Here is a 24,689-nt window from a genome sequence, read left to right as displayed (position 1 = left end):
TATTAATTATTAATTGATATAATAAAAGAAAATCTAATTAGAGGAGGATATATTTGAAGAAAATAAAATAATTTATATAAAACTTTACCACAAATTATCTATTTTATTTTCAATAAAACTCCATCACATTAGACAAATATATATTTAAAGAGTTTATACCTAATAAATCTATACTATTATTAAAAGAGTTTCTATAAAATAAAATAAAATCTAACTAGATAAGAATAAGTCTACCACAAACATTAGACAAAGATATATTTAAAGAGTTTCTATAAAACTCTAACACAAATTACCTATTTATTTATTTATTATGAGTTTTTAATAAAAAGAAATCCAATTATACGAGTATTATTAATATAAAAAATTATTTATATTATTTATTAATTGATATAATAAAAGAAAATCTAATTAGAGAATGATATATCTGAAGAAAATAAAATAATTTGTATAAAACTCTATCACAAATTATCTATTTTATTTTCAATAAAACTCTATCACATTAGACAAAGATATATTTAAAGAGTTTCTATAAAACTTTACACAAATTACTAATTTATCTATTTATTATGAGTTTTTTAATAAAAGGATATCTAATTATACGAGTGTTATTAATATCTATTTAGACAAAGATATACTTAAAAGTTTCTATAAAATTCTAACACAAATTACCGAGCACATGTCATCAAGCTTATAAATAGAGGTATGGAGGAAGGAGGAAAGGACACAGAAATTAAGAATTCTAGAACTAGAATATCAAATCATCTTTGATACGGAAGAACTCTATGTTATTGTTAATACAATTGAGTTGTGTATGGTTGTGATTTGTATTATTGAGTTGTGTATGGTTGTGATTTATATTATTGGATTTTGATATATGTTGTTTCATCAGGCAGGTTTGAGTTTTGTATGGTTGTGATTTGTATTATTGGATTTTGAGATGGATTGTTGACAATTCAAAATATGGATTGCCATTCTTCCAAACTTTTGAGATTGGAACTGTGAACGAGTGAGAAGTGAGATAATTGTCTTTCTGTACGAAGCCTCTTATTGATTGATCATAGACCTTTGATTATCAAAGGGAAGGGGGCTGGTTAGAGGCGCAGTCTGCAGTCTATCTCAACAAATTACCTAATAAAATTTAAATTACAAAAAGAGTTTTTATTAAAAGAGTTTCTATAAAACTATAAAATATTTATTACTTATTATAAAAAAATCTATACTATTATTAAAAGAGTTTCTATAAAACTCTAACACAAATTACAAAAAAAATATTTATTAATTAACATAAAAATATTTTTATAAAAATAGTTTCTATGAAATATTTATAAATTATTTTTTAATATCACTATAACAGAGTTTTTATAAAAATAGTTTCTATAAAACTCTAAAAATTACCAAATAAAATCAATCACCATTTTCAAATTACCTAATAAAATTCAAATTACAAATTATCTAATAAATCTAATTTCTATAAAACTCTAATAAAATTTAAATTACAAAGATAGTTTTTATAAATGAGTTTCTATAAAACTATAAAATAATTATTAATTAATATAAAAAGAGTTTTTATAAAAAGAGTTTTTATAAAACTTTAAAAACTAGCTAATAAAATCAATCACCACTTTTAAGTTACCTAATAAAATTCAAATTAAAAATTACCTAATAAATCTATACTATTATTAAAAGGGTTTCTATAAAATTTCAACACAAAATATATATAAAAAAATTATCACCATTTTAAATTACCTAATAAAATTCAAACGACAAAAATAGTTTTTATAAAAATAGTTTCTATGAAACTATAAAATATTTATTAATTAGTATTAAAAAATCTATACTATTATTAAAAGAGTTTCTATAAAACTCTAAAAAAAAATAATAATAAATAAAAAAAATTAATTAATTTAAAAAGAGTTTCTATAAAACTATAAAATATTTATTATTTAATATAAAATATTTATTAATTGATATAAAAAGAGTTTTTATATATAGGGTTTATGAAAATAGTTTCTATAAAATTCTAAAAATTACGTAATAAAATTAATCACCATTTTCAAATTACCTAATAAAATCAAATTACAAGTTACCTAATAAATCTATTTTTTATAAAATTCTAACACATCGGATTTTCTAATATATCATACTTAGATGATTCATCCATCAATGGAAAACCTTATTTTGTTTCTTTTGTGGTGATCATTATTACTCTTTAAACATTGTTAATATGAATTCATTTAATATATGACAATATCATATAACGAAAACTATAAACAATTAAAACTATAAACAATTAAAAAAATATATGAACAAAAATATTCACCACGTGCAACGCACGTGTCTTTTCCTAATATATATATATATATATATATATATATATATATATATATATATATATATAAGCTAGTAAAATATACATGCGATGCATGTAAACAGAAATGTGTATATAACTATAAAGTAAAAAAATTGTAAATGATCAAAAATATATATAGGAATAATTTTTTTGTTATTATTTATTATATATAAATAATATTATAAAAATATATTATTTATTAAAATAAATAACATTATAAAAATATAAAATAAATTATAGAAAATTAAATATAAAATTAATTTTGTATATAGAATTCTTAATTTAGGATTTTATTGATATATATATATTGATATAGAATTATTGTTATATATTTATTGAAATAAATTATATATTTCCTTCTCTAATTAGATTTTTTTTAATTTAATTTCAATTATTAGTATTACTATTTCTCTTCTAATTAGATTTTATTTTATTGAATTAAATAAATAAATTTTTTAATATTATATATTTCATTCCCTAATTAGATTAATTTATATCTAAATATTTCCTTCTCTATATTTCCTTTTACTGATTTTCAGTATTTTGAAATAAATAACATTATAAAAATTTAAAATAAATTACACAAAATTAAAGATAAAAATAATTTCGTATATTGATTTATTTTGAAGATTATATTGGTATATTTTGGTATAGAATTATTATTTTGTATTTATTGAAATAAATTATATATTTCATTCTCTAATTAGTTTTTCTTTTATTTAATTTCAGCGTTTTCTACTGTTGTATTTTTATTATTAGTATTTCTCCTCTAATTAGATTTCCTTTTATTAAATTAAATAAATAAATTTTTAAATATTATATATTTCATTCCCTAATTAGATTTATCTATACCTATATATATTTTTCTCTAATTAGTATTATATATTTCATTCTCTAATTAGATTTATCTATACCTATATATATTTTTCTCTAATTAGTATTATATATTTTATTCTATAATTAGATTGTTTTATTTAATTTAAATAGTATATATATATTTTTAATATTATATATTTAATTCTCTTATTAGATTTCCTTTTATTGAATTTAGTAATTTTATTTTTTGATATTTTATATTTCCTTCTCTAGTTAGATTTTCTTTTATTGAATTTCAATAGTATAATTTTTTAATATTGTATATTTCCTTCTCTTATTAGATTTCCTTTCATTGAATTTGAGTACAAATTTTTAGTTTTATATATTTCAGTAGTATAATTTACAGCTCGGTTCGATTGATATCACTATTTGTTTCCAAATTTATGTAACCGAAAGGACCAATTCGGTTCCAAAATACTCTAAAATAGGTTCAATCCGAATCGCATGCACCCTACTAACCTCACTTAGCCATTAGAATTATGTTATAAGACTGACGATAAATAACTTTTTATAAAAAATTTAAGTTTTTCTTTATTTTTAATTTTAAAAATAAATATTAACAAAATTACGCGCTATTAAAGTGATATTATAATGACAAAAATGCCCTTTAATATAAATTTTTAGTTTTCCTCTTAACCGGGTCTACAGATTATTCATTTATTTTACATGTCATGAAAATAAAAATTCAAGAAAAGATATTATTTTCTTAATTTATATCATCCATCCACTTTAAGTTACATGTCATTAAAATAAGATCATAAATACTTACCAAAATATTTGCTCCGTACAATTTTTTATTTTTGTAACACTACCTTGAGGCTTGAGTTACTCATTATTGAGGTGCCAAATGAGTATCAATTTTGATGCTCAAATATACTAATTGAAACAATACCATGGTCAACTCATAAGAGACTTTATGAAGCCATCATCTACCACCGTAAGTAGCAAAAATAGGCTCACCAACCTCGCATTATCCTACCACCACACTGTGTACTGTGCAGTATATATACTGTCTATGTTACACATCAGAATGTACTTTAATGTACCTGATTCTATTTAAGTTTTCATCAACATTTTTTCTTCCTTCGCAAACTCAAAATAGTCCCAAAAATTAGGTGAAATCACATCATCATGTACTTTAATGTACTATTCTATTTTAAGTTTTCATTTTTTATTTTATTTTATTTTATTTTAGTGCAAACTCAAAATAAACCCCAAAATTAGTGTAACCCCAGGTGTGAGAGAGATTCACATCAACATATATAAATTTCTTGAAATTTCTTTTTAAAGTGACTAAACAATGCAAAACATACCCAACCAATTACCAATGACAACATACATAACTAATTAACAATCATAAGATGACAACAAGTGAGATTCACGTCAACTAGTTATTTTTGTTTTAATTGTTTAGATGTCTAATTTAATAAGCATCAATAATTCAGTTTAATTCTTTTTCAGATAATTGCTCGATGCATATAAAGGGTGACTACATTTAGGAACAGAGCTAGAAATTTGTAAAATTTGTTTCGGGTGGAGCACACAATGAGAGATCTTTAAAGGAGAAAAAAAATTGAATTTGATTGAAAAGTATAATTTTTTTTTTTTTGGAAGGGAACTAAAGGAATTAGAAGAAGAGGAGGAGGGGCAAAAGAGAAAAGAAAAATAAATAGAGAAATAAATTCCAGCTTGTGGGGCCCAGCCTAGGAGGGGTACCTGCCCAATCATAATTGACTCCCTCCCTCACTACACTTACCTAACGGTGGATTATGAGACGGTCTAACGTTTCACAACCATCAATGTCCCAACCCGAAAAAACGAAAAAACACGTATCTTAACTTTCGGGTCGCAGAATTAGCTGGGACCATAATGGAGAGAGGGGCAACAAAATGAATTTCCAAGAATGAAAGAACATATAGGGCCTAGGATACCAAAATGGTGGATACATTTGTCATAGTTGTGGGTTAGGGGTGTTGAGCTGTGTTTGGAATTGGGATGTTCAACCAAATAATAGAACTCCACATTAAAAGATGTGGACTTCTACCGAAGAACAATAAGGGACACTAAATACCCGCCTCAATTTCAGGTGAGAAGCTTTCAATGCCTCAAACCACCTAGGAAGACCTTCTCACTTACTTACACCCACACATCTCTCCTCTCTGTGTGTGTGTCTGTGTGTGTGTGACTGGTATCTCCACAGGTCTTGTCCTTTCAGCAAAGGGGTAGTTGGAAGTCAATGAGATTATCACCTCTCCTGATCTGCTCATCACTGCCTTAAAATTTGTGACTAGTGATTATTCATATTAAAACATGTACCAAGAATTATACACTAATTAATTCTTGCTCTTATCTCAATTATCATTATCAATAACAATCATCCAGCGCTTCTGACCCATGCTTTTAAACGAAAGCTAGTTCTGTGCATGAGATTTTTGCATGATCTGGAGGGACTGTTGTTTTTAAATTTTAAACAGTTGAGCAACTTTATGGTTACGGTAGACTACAATACCCATCATACTCTTAACGATGTATTTCAAAAATAATTAAGGACATTAATGACCTAAAATGAGACCCGTGAAAAGACTCGTTAAAGTTTCGATTCAACAAATAAGTTAGACTAATCGGTTATATAACGGTACCCATGATGTTATGATGAATAGTAATACTCCAGAATAGTACATATTTGTGATGCATGCATATGTAACATTACCCAAAAGTTAATGCATTTATTATCACAACACAGAAAACATTTAAAATATCTGTCAGTTTGCCTACTTAATTAATTGTTTCCATCTCAGGACTCGTTACCGTAAAACCTCTCTTATTAGCTGACTCTGTACTCCTACACACCACAGAGTTTAAATGTGCAATGACTTTGGCCATTAATGACCTCAACGAACTTCCTCCCCCACAACCTCTTTCATATCTAAACTTTACCAATATATATTTATTTGACTAGTCCCTCACTCCATATCTCCAATTAAGCTTCCCATTCAGCTCATAAAAAACACACACACAAACAAAACATGGCTTACATATATATGCCATGGCTCATGATGTCCCAACTCTTCATACTGGTCACTACTAGTGCAGCCAAAGTTCCCGCCATCATCGTGTTCGGAGACTCCTCCGTTGATGCCGGCAACAACAACCAGATTTCGACGCCTCTCAAGAGCAATTTCGAGCCTTATGGCCGGGATTTCTTTGGCGGTAGGCCCACCGGAAGGTTCTCCAATGGTCGCATTCCGCCGGATTTCATTTCGGAGGGTTTTGGGCTCAAGCCTAGTGTGCCGGCATACTTGGATCCAATGTATAGTATCAAAGATTTTGCTACTGGAGTCTGCTTTGCCTCTGCTGGTACTGGCTATGACAATGCTACCTCTAATGTGCTAGTAAGTCACTTGTCATTTTATTACACACTTGTGAAAGTTTTTATTAGTCAAACACTATTTGATCAAATAGCTCATCATTATAAAATTGTATAAATCATTATCTTTCTTGTCTTAATCTGGTATAAATGGAATCGATCACATGAATACTGATTTTTTCATTTTTTTTTTTTATTACAAGTAATTTTTCCTATTATTTTTAATTTTTTGAAATCATTTTTATATATAATACCCTTTGGTTTCATTGAATCCAAAAAGGGTTCATGTTTTTCTTTTTGTTTATTTATTTTATTTGGGGCTAAATTGGGTAAATAGTATAAATGAGAAAAAGCTGTACAGGTTCTCTGAAAGAGAAACTTACAAGACCTTCAAGGTCCAAACAAAAGAATAAGAGGGACAACCAGAAAAGTGATAATTGAAACAGTCACTAAGAGCAAATGAAACACAATAAAACCAACAACTTCTTCAATTTATTATAGTACACATGTTTGATGCCACACATGTTGGACAATTTTGTGTGTGTGTGTGTGTGTTTTTGGTTAAATTTTGTACCTACTGATGCATTTTGGATCATATATTGTTTGGCTTGCAGAGAGTGATACCTCTATGGAAGGAAGTGGAGTACTATAAGGACTACCAGAAGAAGCTGAGAGCCTACATGGGTGAGAAGAAGGCGAGTGAAGTAATAAGTGAGTCTCTGTATCTGATAAGCATAGGAACAAATGACTTTCTTGAGAACTACTATACTCTTCCGAGCACACAGTCTCGATACTCCGTTGACCAGTACCAAAATTTTCTGGTTGGAACTGCGGAGAGTTTCGTCAAGGAAATATATGGTCTCGGAGCTAGGAAAATTTCCCTCGGAGGGCTTCCGCCAATGGGGTGTTTGCCATTGGAGAGAACAACAAATTTCATGGGCGGAAATGGAAATGGATGCGTGGAAAGATACAACATTGTGGCAGCGAATTTCAACGGAAAGCTCAGCGGTTTGGTGCAGAAGTTAAACAATGAGCTTCCTGGGATGCAAATGGTGTTCTCCAATCCTTACTATGTTTTCCAGCAAATTGTCCGAAAACCTTCTGCATATGGTACGTTATTATTTTTAATTGATTTATTGATTTTGATGATAATGACTTTACATGATCTCACATATGTTACCATCACAATAGGTTTAAAACATTTTTTTTTTTTTTTTTTTTTTTATTTTCTTTAAAAAATCAAAAAATAAATATAGAAAGCATAATCACTAGAATTTCAGTTTAATTTGGTTGGTGAAACTCTTATGGGATGACACACACACACATGTTTTGAGTGGTTGTCACCGATGTCATTACTCATCATTTTTATTTTCAGCACTAACCTCCTGAACCTTGATTTGGACATTCTTCAAGTGTACTTAATGCAATGTTTGGACATTTTATTTTTATTTTTTTTTTCCTGAATTACAGGGTTCGAAGTTACAGCAGTGGCATGCTGTGCCACAGGGATGTTCGAGATGAGTTATATGTGCGATCGATACAATCCATTTACATGCACGGATGCAAGCAAGTATGTGTTCTGGGATTCGTTCCATCCCACGGAGAAAACAAACCAGATCATCACTGATCATTTGATGAAACATGTCCTGCGCAAGTTCCTTTGATTTCCTACAAAAAGCATATGATGTAAAATTATAGGACCTACTATATATAAGTGGCTTTGTTGAAGTACTTCATTTGTATAATTATTAATGATGTTATGTCATTACCACTGCTATTATATTCATTATTAGCTTTAGTGAGGTGTTTAGTTTGTTTCTTCAGGCTGCACAAAGTCTCTTCATTCAGTTTGATGTTGATCATATAACAGTGCCTGAAAAAGATTGAATGATATGATTATGCAATGTTGAAATAAATTTTTTGTGTTTGAGGGTATAAGACGTCCAAGAGATTGTTCATGTATATTTTCTTGTATGTTGATCTTGTACTCTCTGATCTTCTGAGGAAGAAGATAGCATTTCGTAGGATGTTGGAACATTGGACAGCATCACACGGAAGTTGGGTGGGTCTCAACTTGGTCCAACCTGAACCCGAACCAAAAAAATTTGGGCCTGAGTTCGCTAATCCATAAATTGGGTTGGGACCGAGTTGATCATTCTTGGACCGAAGCACATTTCGGATTGGTGCTTGGGTTACGATAGTTCTAATCCGAGCCCAACCCGGAACCTGAATTTACACACATCCCTAATCCTAACCTGAAATTCCACACACCCCTAATCCTACCGTTAAATGATCTGATCCAACGGTTGACTAGAGACACTCAAATCCCAACCCTTAATGCAGATTGGGCCTGCCCAACTTGGACTCCTATGTTTAATTGCCTCTTCTTAGCATTATCAAGGAAAAAGATTTGGATTTGCTGTGAAGTGCTATCCTCATTCCTCTTTGTGCTCTATGTGGGAAAATGAGTTCCAATTTATTTCTTAAGGTTTGAGTCACTTTTTATTTGTCAATTTGAGAGTCTTGCTACCTCCCCCCCACCCCCCCCCCCCCCCCCCAAACCCCAACTGTTTGGGGCAATGGTTTTTCATGGTTGATCGGTAAATGTGAAATATAAAATGTGAGTGGCATATTTTGGTGATCAAAACAAAATCCGAATTGAGTTATAATTTTTTATTTATTTGAGTCTCGGTTTCGGAAGCGAAAAATTCAAGTGACGCTGCTCACGACAACTCTAGTTTGACATTGAACAACCAATAATCAAGGTAATTGTGTGACGATCACTTAGAGTAGGTTTGAAGTTGGAATAGAGTATTTAAGATTTTTCAGAAATAGAAAAACCGGTTGCACTTCATATTAGAACCGGTTTAATTACCTTATCAAAACTGTACTCAGTAAAAGTCCAACCGATTGCATTTTCAAGTAGAACCGGTTGAACTTGCAGAAAATGAAAGTTTTGTTTTAGCCAACTTCTAATACCCTTTAAAGTTTGAATTAGAAAATTATTTTAGCATGAAATTGGACGTGTTTTCTAACCCTAATAGATCTTTCTAATATATTACATAAAATCTCATTCACACAATTGATTACGGATTTTTTCATTGAAGATTTCAAAGTCTTTTGTTTGAATTTTTAGAGTTTGATATTTTTATGTTTTTGAGAGCTTACACTTGTGCACTTGAGTGAATCAGGTTGTTATTCAACGTTCGATCTGTGTTTGTGTGATTGAAATTTTATTACTACCGGTCGTCAACCAGAAATGTTTTTCTACTTCAAAAATCCTATTTTAAAGAAAATGATGAGAATATCACACTTTAAAGGGATCAAGACATTCATTGAGTATTGGTTAATCTACCCGCGATCAGAGATCAAGAGTAAGTCTTAAGTCGAGTACTGTTGAACGAGGGAGTTGCAAAGCCAAAGATGGTCAGCAATTGATTTTTGGTAAAGTGACATGGTGTGAGCTTGAGTCGAAGTGTATTGTACTTTGCTTCATACATGCACAGTGAATTTTTTTACTCGAGACCGCATGACAATCTGCAAGGATTTTTCAGTGTTTGGATGATTTCTTCAATTAGGTTTTCTCGCTAAAAATCTGGTATCTCTCTAACTCTACTTTTTTACTTTACTTCTACTAAGTTATTGCTTTGTGGTGATAAATTTACTTTTGTTTCAGTAAATTTAATTCAAGCAAAAATAAGATAAAATGGCAAGTTCAACTTATTCATCCTCTCTAGATTGCTTATCTATACTATTATTTTACACAACCATTTTGCATTGTGGAATTCATACTAAACAGTGAGGAAAAAAAGGGGAGAGGTGTGACAATTTTTACATTGGTGACCATTCTCCAGCTTCCCATTGTGGATGGAGATTTTTCTCTATTTGGGACAACTTTTGGATCCTGTGCTTAACAAATTTGCTCTTTATTAATCCGTATTCGTATTTATCTGAATTTTGAAAATTTGAAACACCAAAAAGTCTACAGTTATGTTTGGAGCATCATTGGATTGAGTTCTTAAAATTGAAAAATAATTAATTGAAAGTTTGAATTAATTTTTTTTTAATTTTAATTCAAATTTCCGATTTTAATTCGAACAAGTTGATTCATTGCTTCCCAATGCAATATGTATATTGTTACAAGGGAATATTTGTCTCACATCGGATCTAGATGAGAGAGTGATTGGATATAAATGAGTGATTATTGAGCACTATCCAACTAGGGGTACAAAAAAATCCTGTCAAACCAAAAATTCAAACCGGACCGGACAGTTTGGTTTGGTTCGGTCACGGTTTTAAATTTGTGAAACCGTAAAGATACGGTTTGAAGTCCTTTAGGACCGAACTGAACCGTTATGTTTATATATATATATATATACAATATATATAATACAATATAATCTTACAATTCAAATCACTTAAAGTTTGTAGCAACTATCAATCATACGGTCCACTCTTAATTTTTTTATGTTTTATCAATTTATTAAATGATTCTTATTATTTTATATATATTTTTTTATAGTGGTTGGATTTTGAATTGTGACTGAATGTTTATTGTTGAATTAATAATTCTAAATGTACTAGGTTATTAACAATTATGAATTTATTCACTTCAGTTTCAGAAGTGATAGACAATAATGAATTAAAAGTTCTGAATATATTAGTAACTTAATTTATTATTTTGCATGTGGATTTTGAAATACGAATACTTCTGTTAATAAAAATAAAAAATAAAAAAAGGAAACCGTGGAACCGAACCGAACCGAACCAAACCGAATTTTCACGATTTGGTTTGGTCCTTTTGATCAAATAGTTCAGTTTGGTTTCAAATTTTATGAAATGTACCATTAGAATTGGTTTAGTTTAAAAAAAATTTTAAACCGGTCCAAACCAAATTATGTGCACCTCTATACTCAACAATTTAAACTTTTGAATAAATATTCACTCATTATATATATATATATATATATATTTATGCACGTGCGCTCGCGCACTTAGTATAAGCTGGTGAGACAATAAATTGAGATGGGAGGTAGATATTGATATGGGTCAATGGCAAAATGACACGTGGCAAAAAAGGCGAATTGTGTGGGTGCAATTATGCAACGTGGCAGCAATTAAGAGGAAGAAATTAATATGGTTCGGTTATGAAATGCAAAAATGCAACCACTTTGACATGTGAGTTTAGTTGCAACGTTGGTTGGAACAAGGGAGTGAATAGTTAGCATAAAATTTCAAACCTGTCTCTCTCAACACAACAGGTTGCAACATATTTTCAATCCATTAAAGCTTTTTACATTGTTTTCCAAGTTTAGCTTTAATTGTCTCTAGTTTTAGTTGTACCACTTATTGATTTCAGAGTGTTCCATTTCATTTTCATCAAATTTAGGCGTCAATGAGTCAGAAATTAGGAATTCATTGTTTGACTTTAGGTGCAAGTGTCTCAATTACCATAACTGACCTTCTTAATTGACTCTGACCTACACGCCCCTATGGTTTAAATGTAACTTTAGCCATAAATTTATGACCCCAACAAACTTATTCCGCTAAATGTCCATTAGTTCCTCAATTCACCTCCAAGCTTGTTATTCAGATTAATAAAACACAGAAAGAAAATCATGGTTTACAAATATATTATTCCATGGCTCATACTAGTCCTGACTGCTACTAGTGCAGCCACAGTTGCCGGCAATGTTCCGGCCATCATCGTGTTCGGAGACTCCTCTGTTGATGCAGGCAACAACAACCAGATTCTGACGATTGCCAGAGCCAATTTCCCGCCTTATGGTCGTGATTTTCCCGGTGGTACGGCCACCGGAAGGTTCTCCAACGGTAAAATTCCTCCAGATTTCATTTCGGAGGCATTCGGTCTAAATCCAATTGTGCCAGCATACTTGGATCCAATGTATAATATATCAGATTTTGCTGTCGGAGTCAGCTTTGCCTCTGCTGGTACTGGCTATGACACTGCCACCTCCAATGTGCTAGTAAGCCCCTTGTCAATGTATATTCAAATTTTATTTTTTTATTTTTTATTCAATGTAAACTTAATTGCATATACTATATTACATATAAATATAACGGTAATTATGTCTTGCTCATCAACCTTAATTTTATCCACACCAAACATGATTACAGTTGAATATAATAACTAAAAATAAAATCATACTAAAATTTACGAAAAGGTTATGATCACTGCAAAATAATAACCGAAAAAATATCATTGTTCTCTCACAATGGTGTTTGAAGCATACAACATCTGACGTGTGAAGCATAACATAAGATGAAATTATTAGTCGTGACCATAACCATGATAAAATTTTCGTAATCTCTAGTATGATTATGTATATATATATATATTTTATGTACAATATTGCTACATATAATAGTTTAGCTAACCGATTAATTTTCATCTTGGATGAATAATAGTCTAGTCGAGAATTCTAAACGAGGGCCTTGCCTTGCAGAAAACAATACCTCTATGGAAGGAAATGGAGTACTACAAGGAGTATCAGAAGAGGCTGAGAGACTATCTTGGAGACGATAAGGCCAACTACATAATTAGCGAGGCTTTATATCTGATAAGCATGGGAACAAATGACTTTCTTGAGAACTACTATCTTCTTCCCATTACTCAAGCTAGATACTCTGTTGACCAGTACCAAGATGTTCTGATTGGAATGGCGGAAAATTTCCTTAGGGAGCTGCATGAACTCGGAGCTAGAAAAATTTCCCTCGGGGGGATTCCGCCAATGGGGTGTTTGCCATTGCAGAGAAGTACAAATCTTATGACTGGAAAAGGAGATACATGTGTGGAGGAATATAACGTGGTGTCTGTGAGTTTCAATGCCAAGCTGAATGGTTTGGTGCAAAAGCTAAACAAGGAGCTTCCTGGTGCTCAGTTGGTGTACTCGAATGTTTACGACCTTTTCTGGGAATATATCCATAATCCTTCTCCATATGGTAAGTTTTATTTTCAATTCATTTAATTTCGTTCTGATTTTCAATTCATCTGTTACTCTGATATTGATAGCTTTTTGGACCTTACATGATTTTCAATTCATTGATATGGAATTCATAAAAAGAATTTTGTTAGAAGAAATTCATTATAAAAAAAAACATTTTGCGAATGCATTTCTTAAGAAGACTATATATATATTTTTTTAATTATATATATATTTTTCGATAATAATATCCCTTATCATTAACAACTATTGCAAGTCTCTAATAAAAAGTGTGAAAGGAAAGGTGGAACAAGTCTCTAATAAAAAGTGTGAAAGGAAAGGTGGAAGTGGAGGTGGAGGTGGAAGGAGGTGCCGCTGGTAGTTTTGGAACATGATGAGGCGGTGGATATATGTAGAAGGTGGCGGTTACAGTGGCAGTGAAAAGTACATAGATAAATTAGTAAAATAATGCAAACGATTTCATAGCCAAGTGGAGTTGCTTCCCGTTGTCTTAAGAAACCTGCCTTTGAGTCTTTGAAAAAAATTTGACTTCTAAAGAGGTTTTAAAAGTGACACCAGTGGCTGAGTTGCACCCGATGTCTTAAAGAGCTTGACTTTGAACCTTTGAAAAAAAATTGACTCATAGAGGTTTTAAAAGTGACATTTTTTTCCGTCTCTGAAACGGACTTCCTAACCATAGACTTGCTGGAAAGGCATTTATATGTGTAACCAAACATCATATTTTTTAGGACTTTTGAAGCTTGATATAGGACTTTTTGAGACCACAAAAAGCTCCTCCAAATTATTATGTTTTAAAATAAAATCAAAATGGCATGATGACCAGAAGTCTAGAATTTTAGTTGAGTTTGATTTGATTTGTGAAACTCTTATGGTTGTAGGGCGGGCAGATATATATATATATATATATATATATATATATATATATAGATTTATATGTTGATCTTGAGGACCTATTTGGTATATTAGGAAAGTTTTGAAGTTTTTTTTTTTTGGTAAATAGTTGTTGTTGTTGTTGTTGGTTAAATTACAGGTTTCGAGGATGGTGGAAGGGCATGTTGTGCCACTGGGATGTACGAGATGAGTTACTTATGCAACAAAATGAATCCATTAACATGTAAAGATGCAAGTAAGTTTTTGTTCTGGGATGCCTTTCATCCTTCCGAGCAAACAAGTCGTATCATCTCGGAGCACGTCGTTAAAAATGAATTGCATCAGTTCAGGGCCGAAGACGGAACCGGAGCCGGAGGGAGTTCACACCTAGGGGGAGGGAGTTCAGACCTAGGGGGTGCAAGTGCCCCCCGTGGATTCTCTCCCTCCCTTATATTATATATATACTTCCCTATAATCTATATATATATTTTTGGAAATATGTAAAGTGCCCCTCCTGTATCAGTTCCTTTGATTTCTTACAAAGCATGACGTACATATAATTTACAAGAAGTAGCTTTGCTGATATATTTTTAGTAAATAACTCCTACAGTACTTTTGGGAGAGTTGAATCTTATACCTTTTGTTGAGATACTATTAGGCCGCAGACATTAAATCACTTTGTTGATTTATATATATATTATTAATTAGTTTTGTTATTTATTTTCTGTTGGGTAAATTAGTTATTTTTATTATTAACACTGCCAATATATTCAATATAAACTTTGGTTAGGTACTTGGGTGTTTTTTCAAAGAATAAATACATAAATTCTGTTCATTCAGTTTGATGTTGATAACACAACAGAATGCTGCCTAAATAAGATTGGATGGAGAAAAAGAAAGATTGGATGATTAGGGCATGTTAGAACAAAATTTTGGGGTTTTTTGGTATCCTCAAAGTGGGAAAATGTGTTCCAACTAATTTTTAAACTTCGACACACTTTTTCTTTGTCAATTGAAAATCTTGCTAATATTGATGAAGGTTGTTTTAATTTTTCTCATCACAAATGTTTTGCCTAATGGATTTTCTTGGTTCAATGGTAGTTAGTGAAGAAAAAAGGGAAGAAATCACAATATATATTACTCGAGACGCTCTCTGCTTGCATAGCGTTTCAAGACCATTGGTCTGAACTAATCATGTACTAATACATTATAAGCAAATATGATCGGCTGGGATCAATGATCCTGGGATCAATGATCCTAGGATCATAAAATAATTTCTTATTGGTTAGACAATAAATTGACAAGGACCAATAGTTAAATGACTCTTGCCAAATAAAGCTAATTGTTGAATGGAATTATGCAATGGCACAGAGAGTTTTGCTTTAGTTAATCTCTAATTTATATAGTTGTAAAATATTAATCTCACCATTATGATTTCATAAATAAATGTGTGGGTGCTTGTCTTTTGATTAAAAAATTTAAGTGCGAATTTCATAAATAAACGTGTGGGTGCTTGTCTTTTGATTAAAAAATTTAAGTCCCAACTTCAACGCCTTCGTTGTGTTCATTATTTGGCAGGTGTGGCAAGAGAGAAATATGAGATTACATGAACCTATATATAGTACATTCCCTTTTCATATGGGATTGTACACCTATAGTTAAGCAACTAGTATCCCATTTTTTACTAAGCCGACGCGGAATTGTACATTTGTAGCTCGCCCCGCCCACACACACCAGCCCATTGATACCATTCAATCAACTTCACCACCCGAGTCTGCACGATTTTGGATTTAGCCAAAAGGCCTCATACTAATCGAAGTATACTAATCACATATATATAACATTGTCCCTTTTGCACACCAAAGTGATGTTGAATTGTGTACCCGTAACCTGTCAGAATAATAGCTTACCAATGTCTCTTGCACCCATTCACAATACACCCACTCATAAGATCGCTGCATACTTGCTTATTGATTTTCCTGTATCAGATACGTTTTTGTTGATTTTATCTTTTTTATGGATCATTGCTGCTAGCAATGTTTCTTGTTATCCTATGGGTTTGAGTTCTACCACATGTCTTATATGTATAAAACATATTTTCACATTTATGGGTGTTTGTTTTGAGTGTTAATGTCACCAATGTCATGTTCAACCAGGTGTAAAGGTCTCCCACACCTTTCTTTCAAAGTGTTCCATTTCATTTTCATTAATCTCAGCATACTCTAATCGCAATGTGGGACATGAACTGCATTTGTTTATTGGTAAATCATCTTGATTGGGTTAGGGTCGAATTTGAAAAAAGAATTTAAAACCCCAAACCCATCCCAATTTATGATTAATACTAGTAAATATTTTTTTATTAATTATATTTTTTCCTTTTACATTATTTCTTCTCATAATTTTAAATTTTAATAACATTTTTGTTATTATGATTGTTAAATATTTGAATATATTATTAAAAAAAATTACAAAATTGATCTTAAATTTATTCACATTTGAATTATTTTTCTTAAAAAACATGTACATTGAGACGCTTGAACTTGGCTTAGAAAAATATTTTCATTTGAGAGACGGGTTTGAGAAAAGGGCTATCCCGTCCCATTAACATTCTTAGTTATAGAATGCTGTAAGAGGTTTGACACTAGCCAAAGATAAGGATTTTATTGTTTTACTTCTTCCGCAAGTGTCTCATTACCACAAGTCACCTTCTTAATACACTGTCCTACACCTTTTTTATTTTTTATTTTTCGGTAAGTCACTCTGTCCTACAGGCTATACAAACTTAATTTAAATGTAACTTTATCTAATAAATGACCCAATAAATTAACTTCGACCTCCATCTAGTTCCTCATTTCATCTCCAAGTCCAAGTCTGTTTTATTCAGGTTAATAAAACATGGCTTACAAATGTATAATTCCATGGGTCATGATGGCCCAATGCTTCATACTAGTCAATAATATAAATGCAGGCAAAGTTCCGGCCATCATCGTGTTCGGAGACTCCTCGGTTGATTCAGGAAACAACAACCATGTTCGGACGATTGTCAAAGCAAATTTTCCGCCTTATGGTCGTGACTTTCCTGGTGGTAATCCCACCGGAAGGTTCTGCAATGGTCGCATTCCTCCTGATTTCATTTCGGAGGCATTTGGGCTTAAGAAAATTGTGCCACCATACTTGCATCCATCGTATGATATAAAAGAGTTTGCTACTGGTGTCTGCTTTGCCTCTGCTGGTACTGGCTATGACCCTGCCACCTCCAATATCCTAGTAAGCCCCTTGTCAATGTTAACTCAATTGCGCGCATGTACACCCTTTATTATATTATTATTACCATTAGGGTAAAGAGAAAAAAAAATAAATAAATAAAAACCTTTAAAATATTGTTTTTTTTTTTTTGCAAATAAACCTCTGAACTACAAATTGCCTCATGAAGTATTGGTTTGTTGTAATTAAGTACAAACCTATTAAAGAAGACTATTTTACTCTTTCTCATTAAAGTTTGTCATTTCTTATTAATTTATTATCTTTTGTCTTATCTAAATATTAATTATACAATTTGACTTAATTTTATTATTAGATAGTATCAATTTATCTAAAAAAATAATAATAAATAGATTGTTACTACCATTTTCTAAAATAATATTTTTTATTAAAATTTTATTATTTAAATTAAAATTTATTATACTCAATTTAAACTTTTTTACAATAAAAAAATACATTTTTTCATACAATATATTCATAAAAAATTAATAAATTACTTAAATAAAAACACCTTCTCTTTAATGCAATATATTGGTGAAAATTTAAGATATTACTTAAATTGTTTTAAATTTTTCTACTTCAGATTTTCATTTAAACAGTTAATTAAAAAATTAAAGGTAAATTTAAGGGAGAATATGTCATCAAATTAATATGAAATTTTTTCATAATTTATTTCTATAAGAAAATTAGATTAAATGCAATCCAATAAGAAATGATATTATGATCATTTAATAAAAAATAGTAGTATTGGAGCAATTTGCAACATGTGATCATTTAGGAAGTATTATGCACAAAATATGCTTTAAGGGGGTTATTGCAAATTCAGGAATAGTTCAAGGGATTTTTTACACTTTACCTTTATTATTATTCCGATCACTCAAGTACTAACACATAATGTCTAACTCCAACGTTCGAACACCTCCCCTCCTCTTTGAAAAAGTAGTGCGGTTAGGAAAATGATCCTTTCCAGCCATTGGCTCGTGAACTCTGCAGACTTCAATACCGGTCTCCCTTAAGCCACATCATCATCTCGTCAAAGTAAATTATGTTACAATTGAATTTATAAGCGGTAAATTTTGACCAAATGATAACGTGGCTGAAGACAGGCAGTAGGATTAAAGTCTGCGGAGTTCAGGAGAAAGATTTGGCGAAGAGGATCCAAATATGTGAGGAGGGTTTATACCATTGGTGCTGAATTCTGTTGCCATTAAAGCTTTATAAATATATATTGACCTACAATGTAAACTTTACATGAGATCATTGAATTCAGAACATTGGCCAATGTTAACTTGACTGTTTTATGTTAACCAACCTTTGATCATTGTTTGGCTTGCAGAAAACCGTACCTCTATCGAAGGAAGTGGACAACTATAAGGAGTATCAGAAGAAGCTGAGAGCCCATCTAGGCGAGAAGAAGGCCAACGAAGTAATAAGCGAGGCTTTGTATGTTATAAGCATGGGAACGAATGACTTTCTTGAGAACTACTATCTTCATCCCATCACGCGTGGTAAATACTCCAACTCTGTTGACAAGTATATAGATTTTCTGGTTGGAATTGCCGAAAAATTCGTCAAGGAACTACATAGCCTCGGAGCTAGGAAGATTTCCCTCGGAGGGCTTCTACCAATGGGGTGTTTGCCCATGCAGAGAACTAAAAATATTGTCGGAGGAAAAGGAGATAAATGTGTGGATGATCTAAACACAGTGTCTAAGAATTTCAATTCCAAGCTGAGTAATACGGTGCAAAAGCTAAACAAGGAGCTTTCTGGGATAAAATTGGTGTACGCAAATGTTTACGACCTTTTCTATGAATATATCCATAATTCTTCAAAATATGGTAAGTTATATTTTCCATTAATTCTTGATTTTTTTTTTTTTTTTTTTTTTTTTTTTTTTTTTTTTTCATGCAACAGAACCAATTGATTTTTTTTTTTTTTTTAAATTTGGGGTTAAATTTCAGGGTTCCAGGATGGTGGAAAGGCATGTTGTGCCACTGGAAGGTTCGAGCTTGGATACTTGTGCAACAAAATCAGTCCATTTACATGTAAAGATGCAAAAAAGTTTGTGTTCTGGGATGCTTTCCATCCTTCTGAGGAAACAAACCGTATCATCTCGGATGCTTTGGTTAAAAATGGATTACGTCAGTTCCTTTGATTTCTTACAAATCATGATGCAACAAGATTGTGGGCCTTTGATGGCAATGACGGAGATGTAATTAGTATTTGTTTATAAATTGAATCTGAGTTTTCATTAATTGCTAGCTCAACGGTAAATGTTTGTACGGACACAGGGACGGATTCAGAAAATAATGTGTGGGGAGGCAATAATGAATTTTTTTTAATAATTTCAGAGGGGGCAATGGCCACCCCTCAGCTTGCGGTAGGTCCGTCCCTGATTGGACGATCCATGTGATGGACCGTGGCTATTCTTTTGACTAATTATGTGATTTATTTGAGTTATCACGAGTGTTCATGGAAATATGAATTACGAATAGTGCATTATCATATAGTGTTCACATTCGATGATATAAGATTGACTCTCTATCTGCAAAGAATGGAAGTAGATGAATGATAAGTTGAAATGATTGCAAGAGCCATCGTAGCAATTGCTTCTTATCTATGAGTATCATATCGTAAATTGACTTAGTTGTTTAACTATCTAGCCCCGCCAAAAGAGTCACAGTCTCTGCCTCTAGCCCCCCATTACACTGTTTTTAAGGTTTTCGGACCTTTTAAGAGCAATAGTTAGGTCTTTGAGTGAGTTTGACCATCAAACTTGGGGTTAACCATTGGAGCCCCGTCGAAGGGTTTGGTCAAAGTGAGTGATGGATCACTCTTTTTACTGATATCCTTATCTATACTTGATTTTTTTTTCTTCTTTTCTTAGGAGTTGTTTTTTGACCTCTGTGTTTTTTTTTATAAAACCTAAAGTTTTTAAGTGATAATTAAAATGTAAATATATATTTGATATTTTTTTGGAATTTTCAACCTTTAATATTTAGTGATAAGTAATGTATTAGTCATTTAAAATTTTATCTCATTTTTAGTGACGCTTATCGTTTTCCACGTCGTTTAATTATGCTTCGTTTTCTTACTTCAAACTCATTTGATATATTATGTACATATTTCAAGAAAATTTTAATTTCATTGGATTGAAATATTTGCTTTTTGAACAAATTCTATTACTCGGCACATGAATAGTAAATGCTCTGAAGGCAGTATACCCCATCAAGAACAAAGAAAGATGATGTCCTTAGAGAAAGCTCCTTCAAAAAGATATGAGAAGAAGCAAGAATCATCCCTCGGCCCAAGTCTGCCGATCCTAACCTCATGAATGGAAATGGTCATAATTTTTTTTAGTCGGTACTTCCACGCACCCTCCTCCAAATTATTGTTTACACTTGATGGCCATTAGTTGGAGGGATCCAACTCCTCTACGTAGGAATCAATCCTCTGCTTCTGTTCATTTGGTTCGTTGTTCAATCGAACGGCACACAAAAGTCCACGTAGTGATTAACCTTTGGTTGTTTGAGCAAAAATTTAACTATTTATTCTCACAAGTTGGTGTATGCATGCCTAGGATTTTGTGCTTAACAAATACTAGTATACTCATTCATATAAGTTAGTCGGGCTTCTCTGACTTTCGAATTTCAAATTATTATCTCTTGTATTTCTTTTCGGTCAAATTTACCATGACTAACCCCTACCTCCTGGTCTCAATGGATTGGAGAGATGAAAATTTCATTGTTTGACTTTCTATAGTCCAAAAACCTGCTTTCCGCGATTGTCTCATTACCATAAGACCTTTCTAAATTGACTTTGTCTACAATCCATTTATTGACCACAAACAAACTTCTTCCCCTCAATCTCCATTAGTTTCTCATTTCTCACCTGAAATCTATTTATCCAACTAGTTCTTCACTCCATCTTCAAGATTGTTATTCAGGTTAATTAATAGATAAATATATATACATAAAAAAGAAAAAAAAAAACAGATAAAAAACAAAATGGCTTACAAATATATTATTCCATGGGTCATGATGGCCCAATGCTCCATACTAGTCACTACTATTAATGCAGGCAAAGTTCCGGCCATCATCGTGTTCGGAGACTCCTCCGTCGAAGCAGGCAACAACAACTTCATCCCGACGATTTCCAGGTGCAATTGGCCGCCTTATGGTCGTGACTTTCCCGGTGGTAAGCCCACTGGAAGGTTCTGCAATGGTAGAATTCCACCAGATTTCATTTCCGAGGCATTTGGGCTTAAGCCAACTGTGCCACCATACTTGGATCCAAAGTGTGATATATCAGACTTTGCTGATGGAGTCTCCTTTGCCTCTTCTTCCTCTGGCTTTGACACCGCCACTTCCAATTTGCTAGTAAGCACCCTTGTCAACCCTAAGTTTACAAGCCCGAAGATTTATTAAATGATTCATTTTGACTTTTCAATTTTTTTTTTTTTTGTTAAAAACTATCTCTATTTATTGGTTAAATAAAGAGACTTCACGTCTCTTTTCATATGAATACTCTTTATCTAAATCCATTTAAAGTAATGCTACATTTAGCTATAGATTGAAAGTGTATTAAATAATTGTATTAGCTTTTAGGTATGTCAAAATGCATATATATATATATATATATATATATATTCCTAGTTGGTAACTCACTTACACTTATCTCTTCTAAGACTTGAACCTGAACTCCCTTTGAAAAGGAAGAGGCTGAAACCGCCAAGTCACTGGCCCCGTTGGTCATATTTATTTTTTATCATATTATAAAATGTCTTCAAATGTTTAGAAAAATTACAATTTAGTGATTGGAAAATTATATTTACACTCTATTTTGCAGAGAGTGTTATCTACATGGAAGCAAGTGGAGTTATATAAGGACTATCAGAAGAAGCTGAGAGGCCATGTTGGAGAGAAAAAGGCCAACTACATAATAAGTGAGGCTTTGTATGTTATAAGCATGGGAACAAATGACTTTCTTTCGAACTACTATCTAAATCCCATTGTTCAAGCTAGATACTCTATTGACCAGTACCAAAATTTTATCATCGGAATAATTGAAAATTTGCTTAGGGAACTGCATAATCTCGGAGCTCGGAAAATTGCCGTTGTAGGGCTTCCACCGATGGGGTGTTTGCCATTGGAGAGAAGTACGAATATATTCAGATTGAAAGGCGATACGTGTGTGGAGAAATACAACATGGTGGCTATGAGTTTCAATTCCCAGCTGAATACTTTGTTGCAAAAGCTGAACAAGGAAGTTCCTGGTATTAGGTTGGTGTACGCAAATTCTTATGACCTTTTATGGGACTACATCCATGATCCTGCCAAATACGGTAAGTTATATTTTACATTGATTCTGATTTCGATGATGAGAAATAATACAGAGTTTGATAGTCGGATATATCTAACTACATTCAATTTTGCCCATTATGACTCCTCGCCCGCACGCTCAAGCACCTCGGCTTGCACACCAGCGTGCACGTCGGCATTGTATGCTAAAAAATGAACAAAAAAGAACCGAGAAGAGAAAATATGAACAACGGAAGAAATAACGTCGAAAACCAAAATCCTAACTTGACCTCAAACCTGTAGGCTGCTTCTAACACAAACTAAAATGACCTTATTATCATTTGAATTGTGATATGTCCTCATTTTAAAATATTTTTTAATTAAAATTTCTAATTATCATGACTTGTGTTTTAAAATTAGTATGGGGATGTGAACTTTGGGTAGACTTAAATTTGGAATTAGCATACTCAGAATGGAGCTAACTACATTTATGTGAGTGAGGAATGATGCCATCATATTTAATGATCATGATGACATCATCCATCACTCACATACAACAATTGGATATATCCGACTTTTTGGACTACTTATCATTATTATTTGATGATATAATATGATGTATAGGATATATAATACATATGCCACTCTTTTGTTTTTGGATCTTACATGATTACACGTACAAATGTTACAATCTTTAAAACATATATATGTATCTCGTTTATAGTGATAAATTACAATTTTGTACTATACTTTATTTTATATTCAATTATATTCAGTATATATATTAAGCAAATCCAATTTTATTCTATTTCAATCACTAAATATCTTTTTGTATTATATGTATTTGAGCACTTCTATATATTATTTTGATTTCCTTACACTAAATATTAAGTCTCAAGTTCCAATTGAGAAGTTGAATCTTGTTTTTATCTACACAAGTCAAAAAGTATTATTATCATAGTTGAAAATTTATTTAATTACTTACTTTTGTTAGATTCCTAATATAATTATAAAAGTACTATATAAAACTTGTCCCTGCCCTGCCCGTCCCAACCTCGTTTAATAAATGGTTTTGGACACGGGTGAGAGTAGCTATGGCAGAAGTAAAAAGGCATCATTTTTTGAGATTTCCCTTTTTGTCTCTCTTTTTTGCCCTTATCTTCCATATATACAACCAATTGATTTAAAAGTTTTTTTTTTTTTTTTGGATTCAAATTACAGGGTTTGAGAATACAGGAAGGGCATGTTGTGCCACTGGGAGGTTTGAGTTGAGCTTCTTATGCAACGAACTCGATCCAACAACATGCCAAGATGCATCTAAGTTTGTGTTCTGGGATTCTTTCCATCCTACTGAGAAAACAAACCGTCTCATCGCTGAAACTTTGGCTAAAACTGGATTGAAACAGTTCTTTTGATTTCTTACAATGCTTAAAAGTGGCTGTGTTGATTTTTTTTGGTTGAAAGCAAATAACTTCCACAATACTTTTGAGATAGTTGAACCCTCTACTTTTTGTTTTGAAAGAAGAGCAGATACCGTTACACCAGAAGCTCAGTGACAGTTGATTTTCATTTGTATTATTAATTAGTTTTGTTGTTACCATTGCTAATATATTCATTATTAGCTTTGGTTAGGTGTTTCTTCAGACAATAAATACATTTAGTTTGATGTTGATTATAAAACAAGATGCATGAATAAGATT

The 24,689-nt window shown here is 31.8% G+C and overlaps 5 protein-coding genes across 5 annotated transcripts; all 5 read left to right on the top strand.

Annotated features, from left to right (window-relative positions):
- The first annotated feature begins 6,149 nt into the window (after positions 1-6,149).
- Positions 6,150-8,391, top strand: LOC132307418 (GDSL esterase/lipase At4g26790-like). The gene is made up of 3 exons (XM_059805164.1): positions 6,150-6,618; positions 7,208-7,703; positions 8,064-8,391. The coding sequence occupies exons 1-3, from the start codon at positions 6,253-6,255 to the stop codon at positions 8,255-8,257; spliced, it is 1,056 nt and encodes a 351-aa protein (XP_059661147.1). The 5' UTR covers positions 6,150-6,252; the 3' UTR covers positions 8,258-8,391.
- Positions 8,392-11,966: 3,575 nt separating this feature from the next.
- On the top strand, positions 11,967-15,144 carry LOC132307417 (GDSL esterase/lipase At4g26790-like). The gene is made up of 3 exons (XM_059805163.1): positions 11,967-12,580; positions 13,061-13,556; positions 14,589-15,144. Exons 1-3 carry the CDS (start codon positions 12,212-12,214, stop codon positions 14,930-14,932), a joined length of 1,209 nt encoding a protein of 402 aa, XP_059661146.1. The 5' UTR covers positions 11,967-12,211; the 3' UTR covers positions 14,933-15,144.
- A 2,018-nt stretch (positions 15,145-17,162) lies between these two features.
- On the top strand, positions 17,163-19,844 carry LOC132310323 (GDSL esterase/lipase At2g04570-like). Its single transcript, XM_059808508.1, has 3 exons — positions 17,163-17,695; positions 19,026-19,527; positions 19,651-19,844. Exons 1-3 carry the CDS (start codon positions 17,324-17,326, stop codon positions 19,842-19,844), a joined length of 1,068 nt encoding a protein of 355 aa, XP_059664491.1. The 5' UTR covers positions 17,163-17,323.
- Positions 19,845-21,530: 1,686 nt separating this feature from the next.
- LOC132310322 (GDSL esterase/lipase At2g04570-like) lies at positions 21,531-22,277 on the top strand. The gene has a single exon (XM_059808507.1). It carries the CDS (start codon positions 21,697-21,699, stop codon positions 22,114-22,116), a length of 420 nt encoding a protein of 139 aa, XP_059664490.1. The 5' UTR covers positions 21,531-21,696; the 3' UTR covers positions 22,117-22,277.
- Positions 22,278-22,468: 191 nt separating this feature from the next.
- LOC132309636 (GDSL esterase/lipase At4g26790-like) lies at positions 22,469-24,404 on the top strand. The gene is made up of 3 exons (XM_059807925.1): positions 22,469-22,480; positions 22,538-23,033; positions 24,211-24,404. Exons 1-3 carry the CDS (start codon positions 22,469-22,471, stop codon positions 24,402-24,404), a joined length of 702 nt encoding a protein of 233 aa, XP_059663908.1.
- Positions 24,405-24,689: the final 285 nt, after the last annotated feature.

The sequence above is a fragment of the Cornus florida genome, unplaced genomic scaffold (assembly GCF_030987335.1).
Source record: "Cornus florida cultivar Cherokee Brave unplaced genomic scaffold, ASM3098733v1 CherokeeBrave_3.0.0_Hap2_Chr05, whole genome shotgun sequence".
Classification (NCBI taxonomy): Eukaryota; Viridiplantae; Streptophyta; class Magnoliopsida; order Cornales; family Cornaceae; genus Cornus; species Cornus florida.
This window is presented reverse-complemented; position numbering and strand designations above follow the sequence as displayed.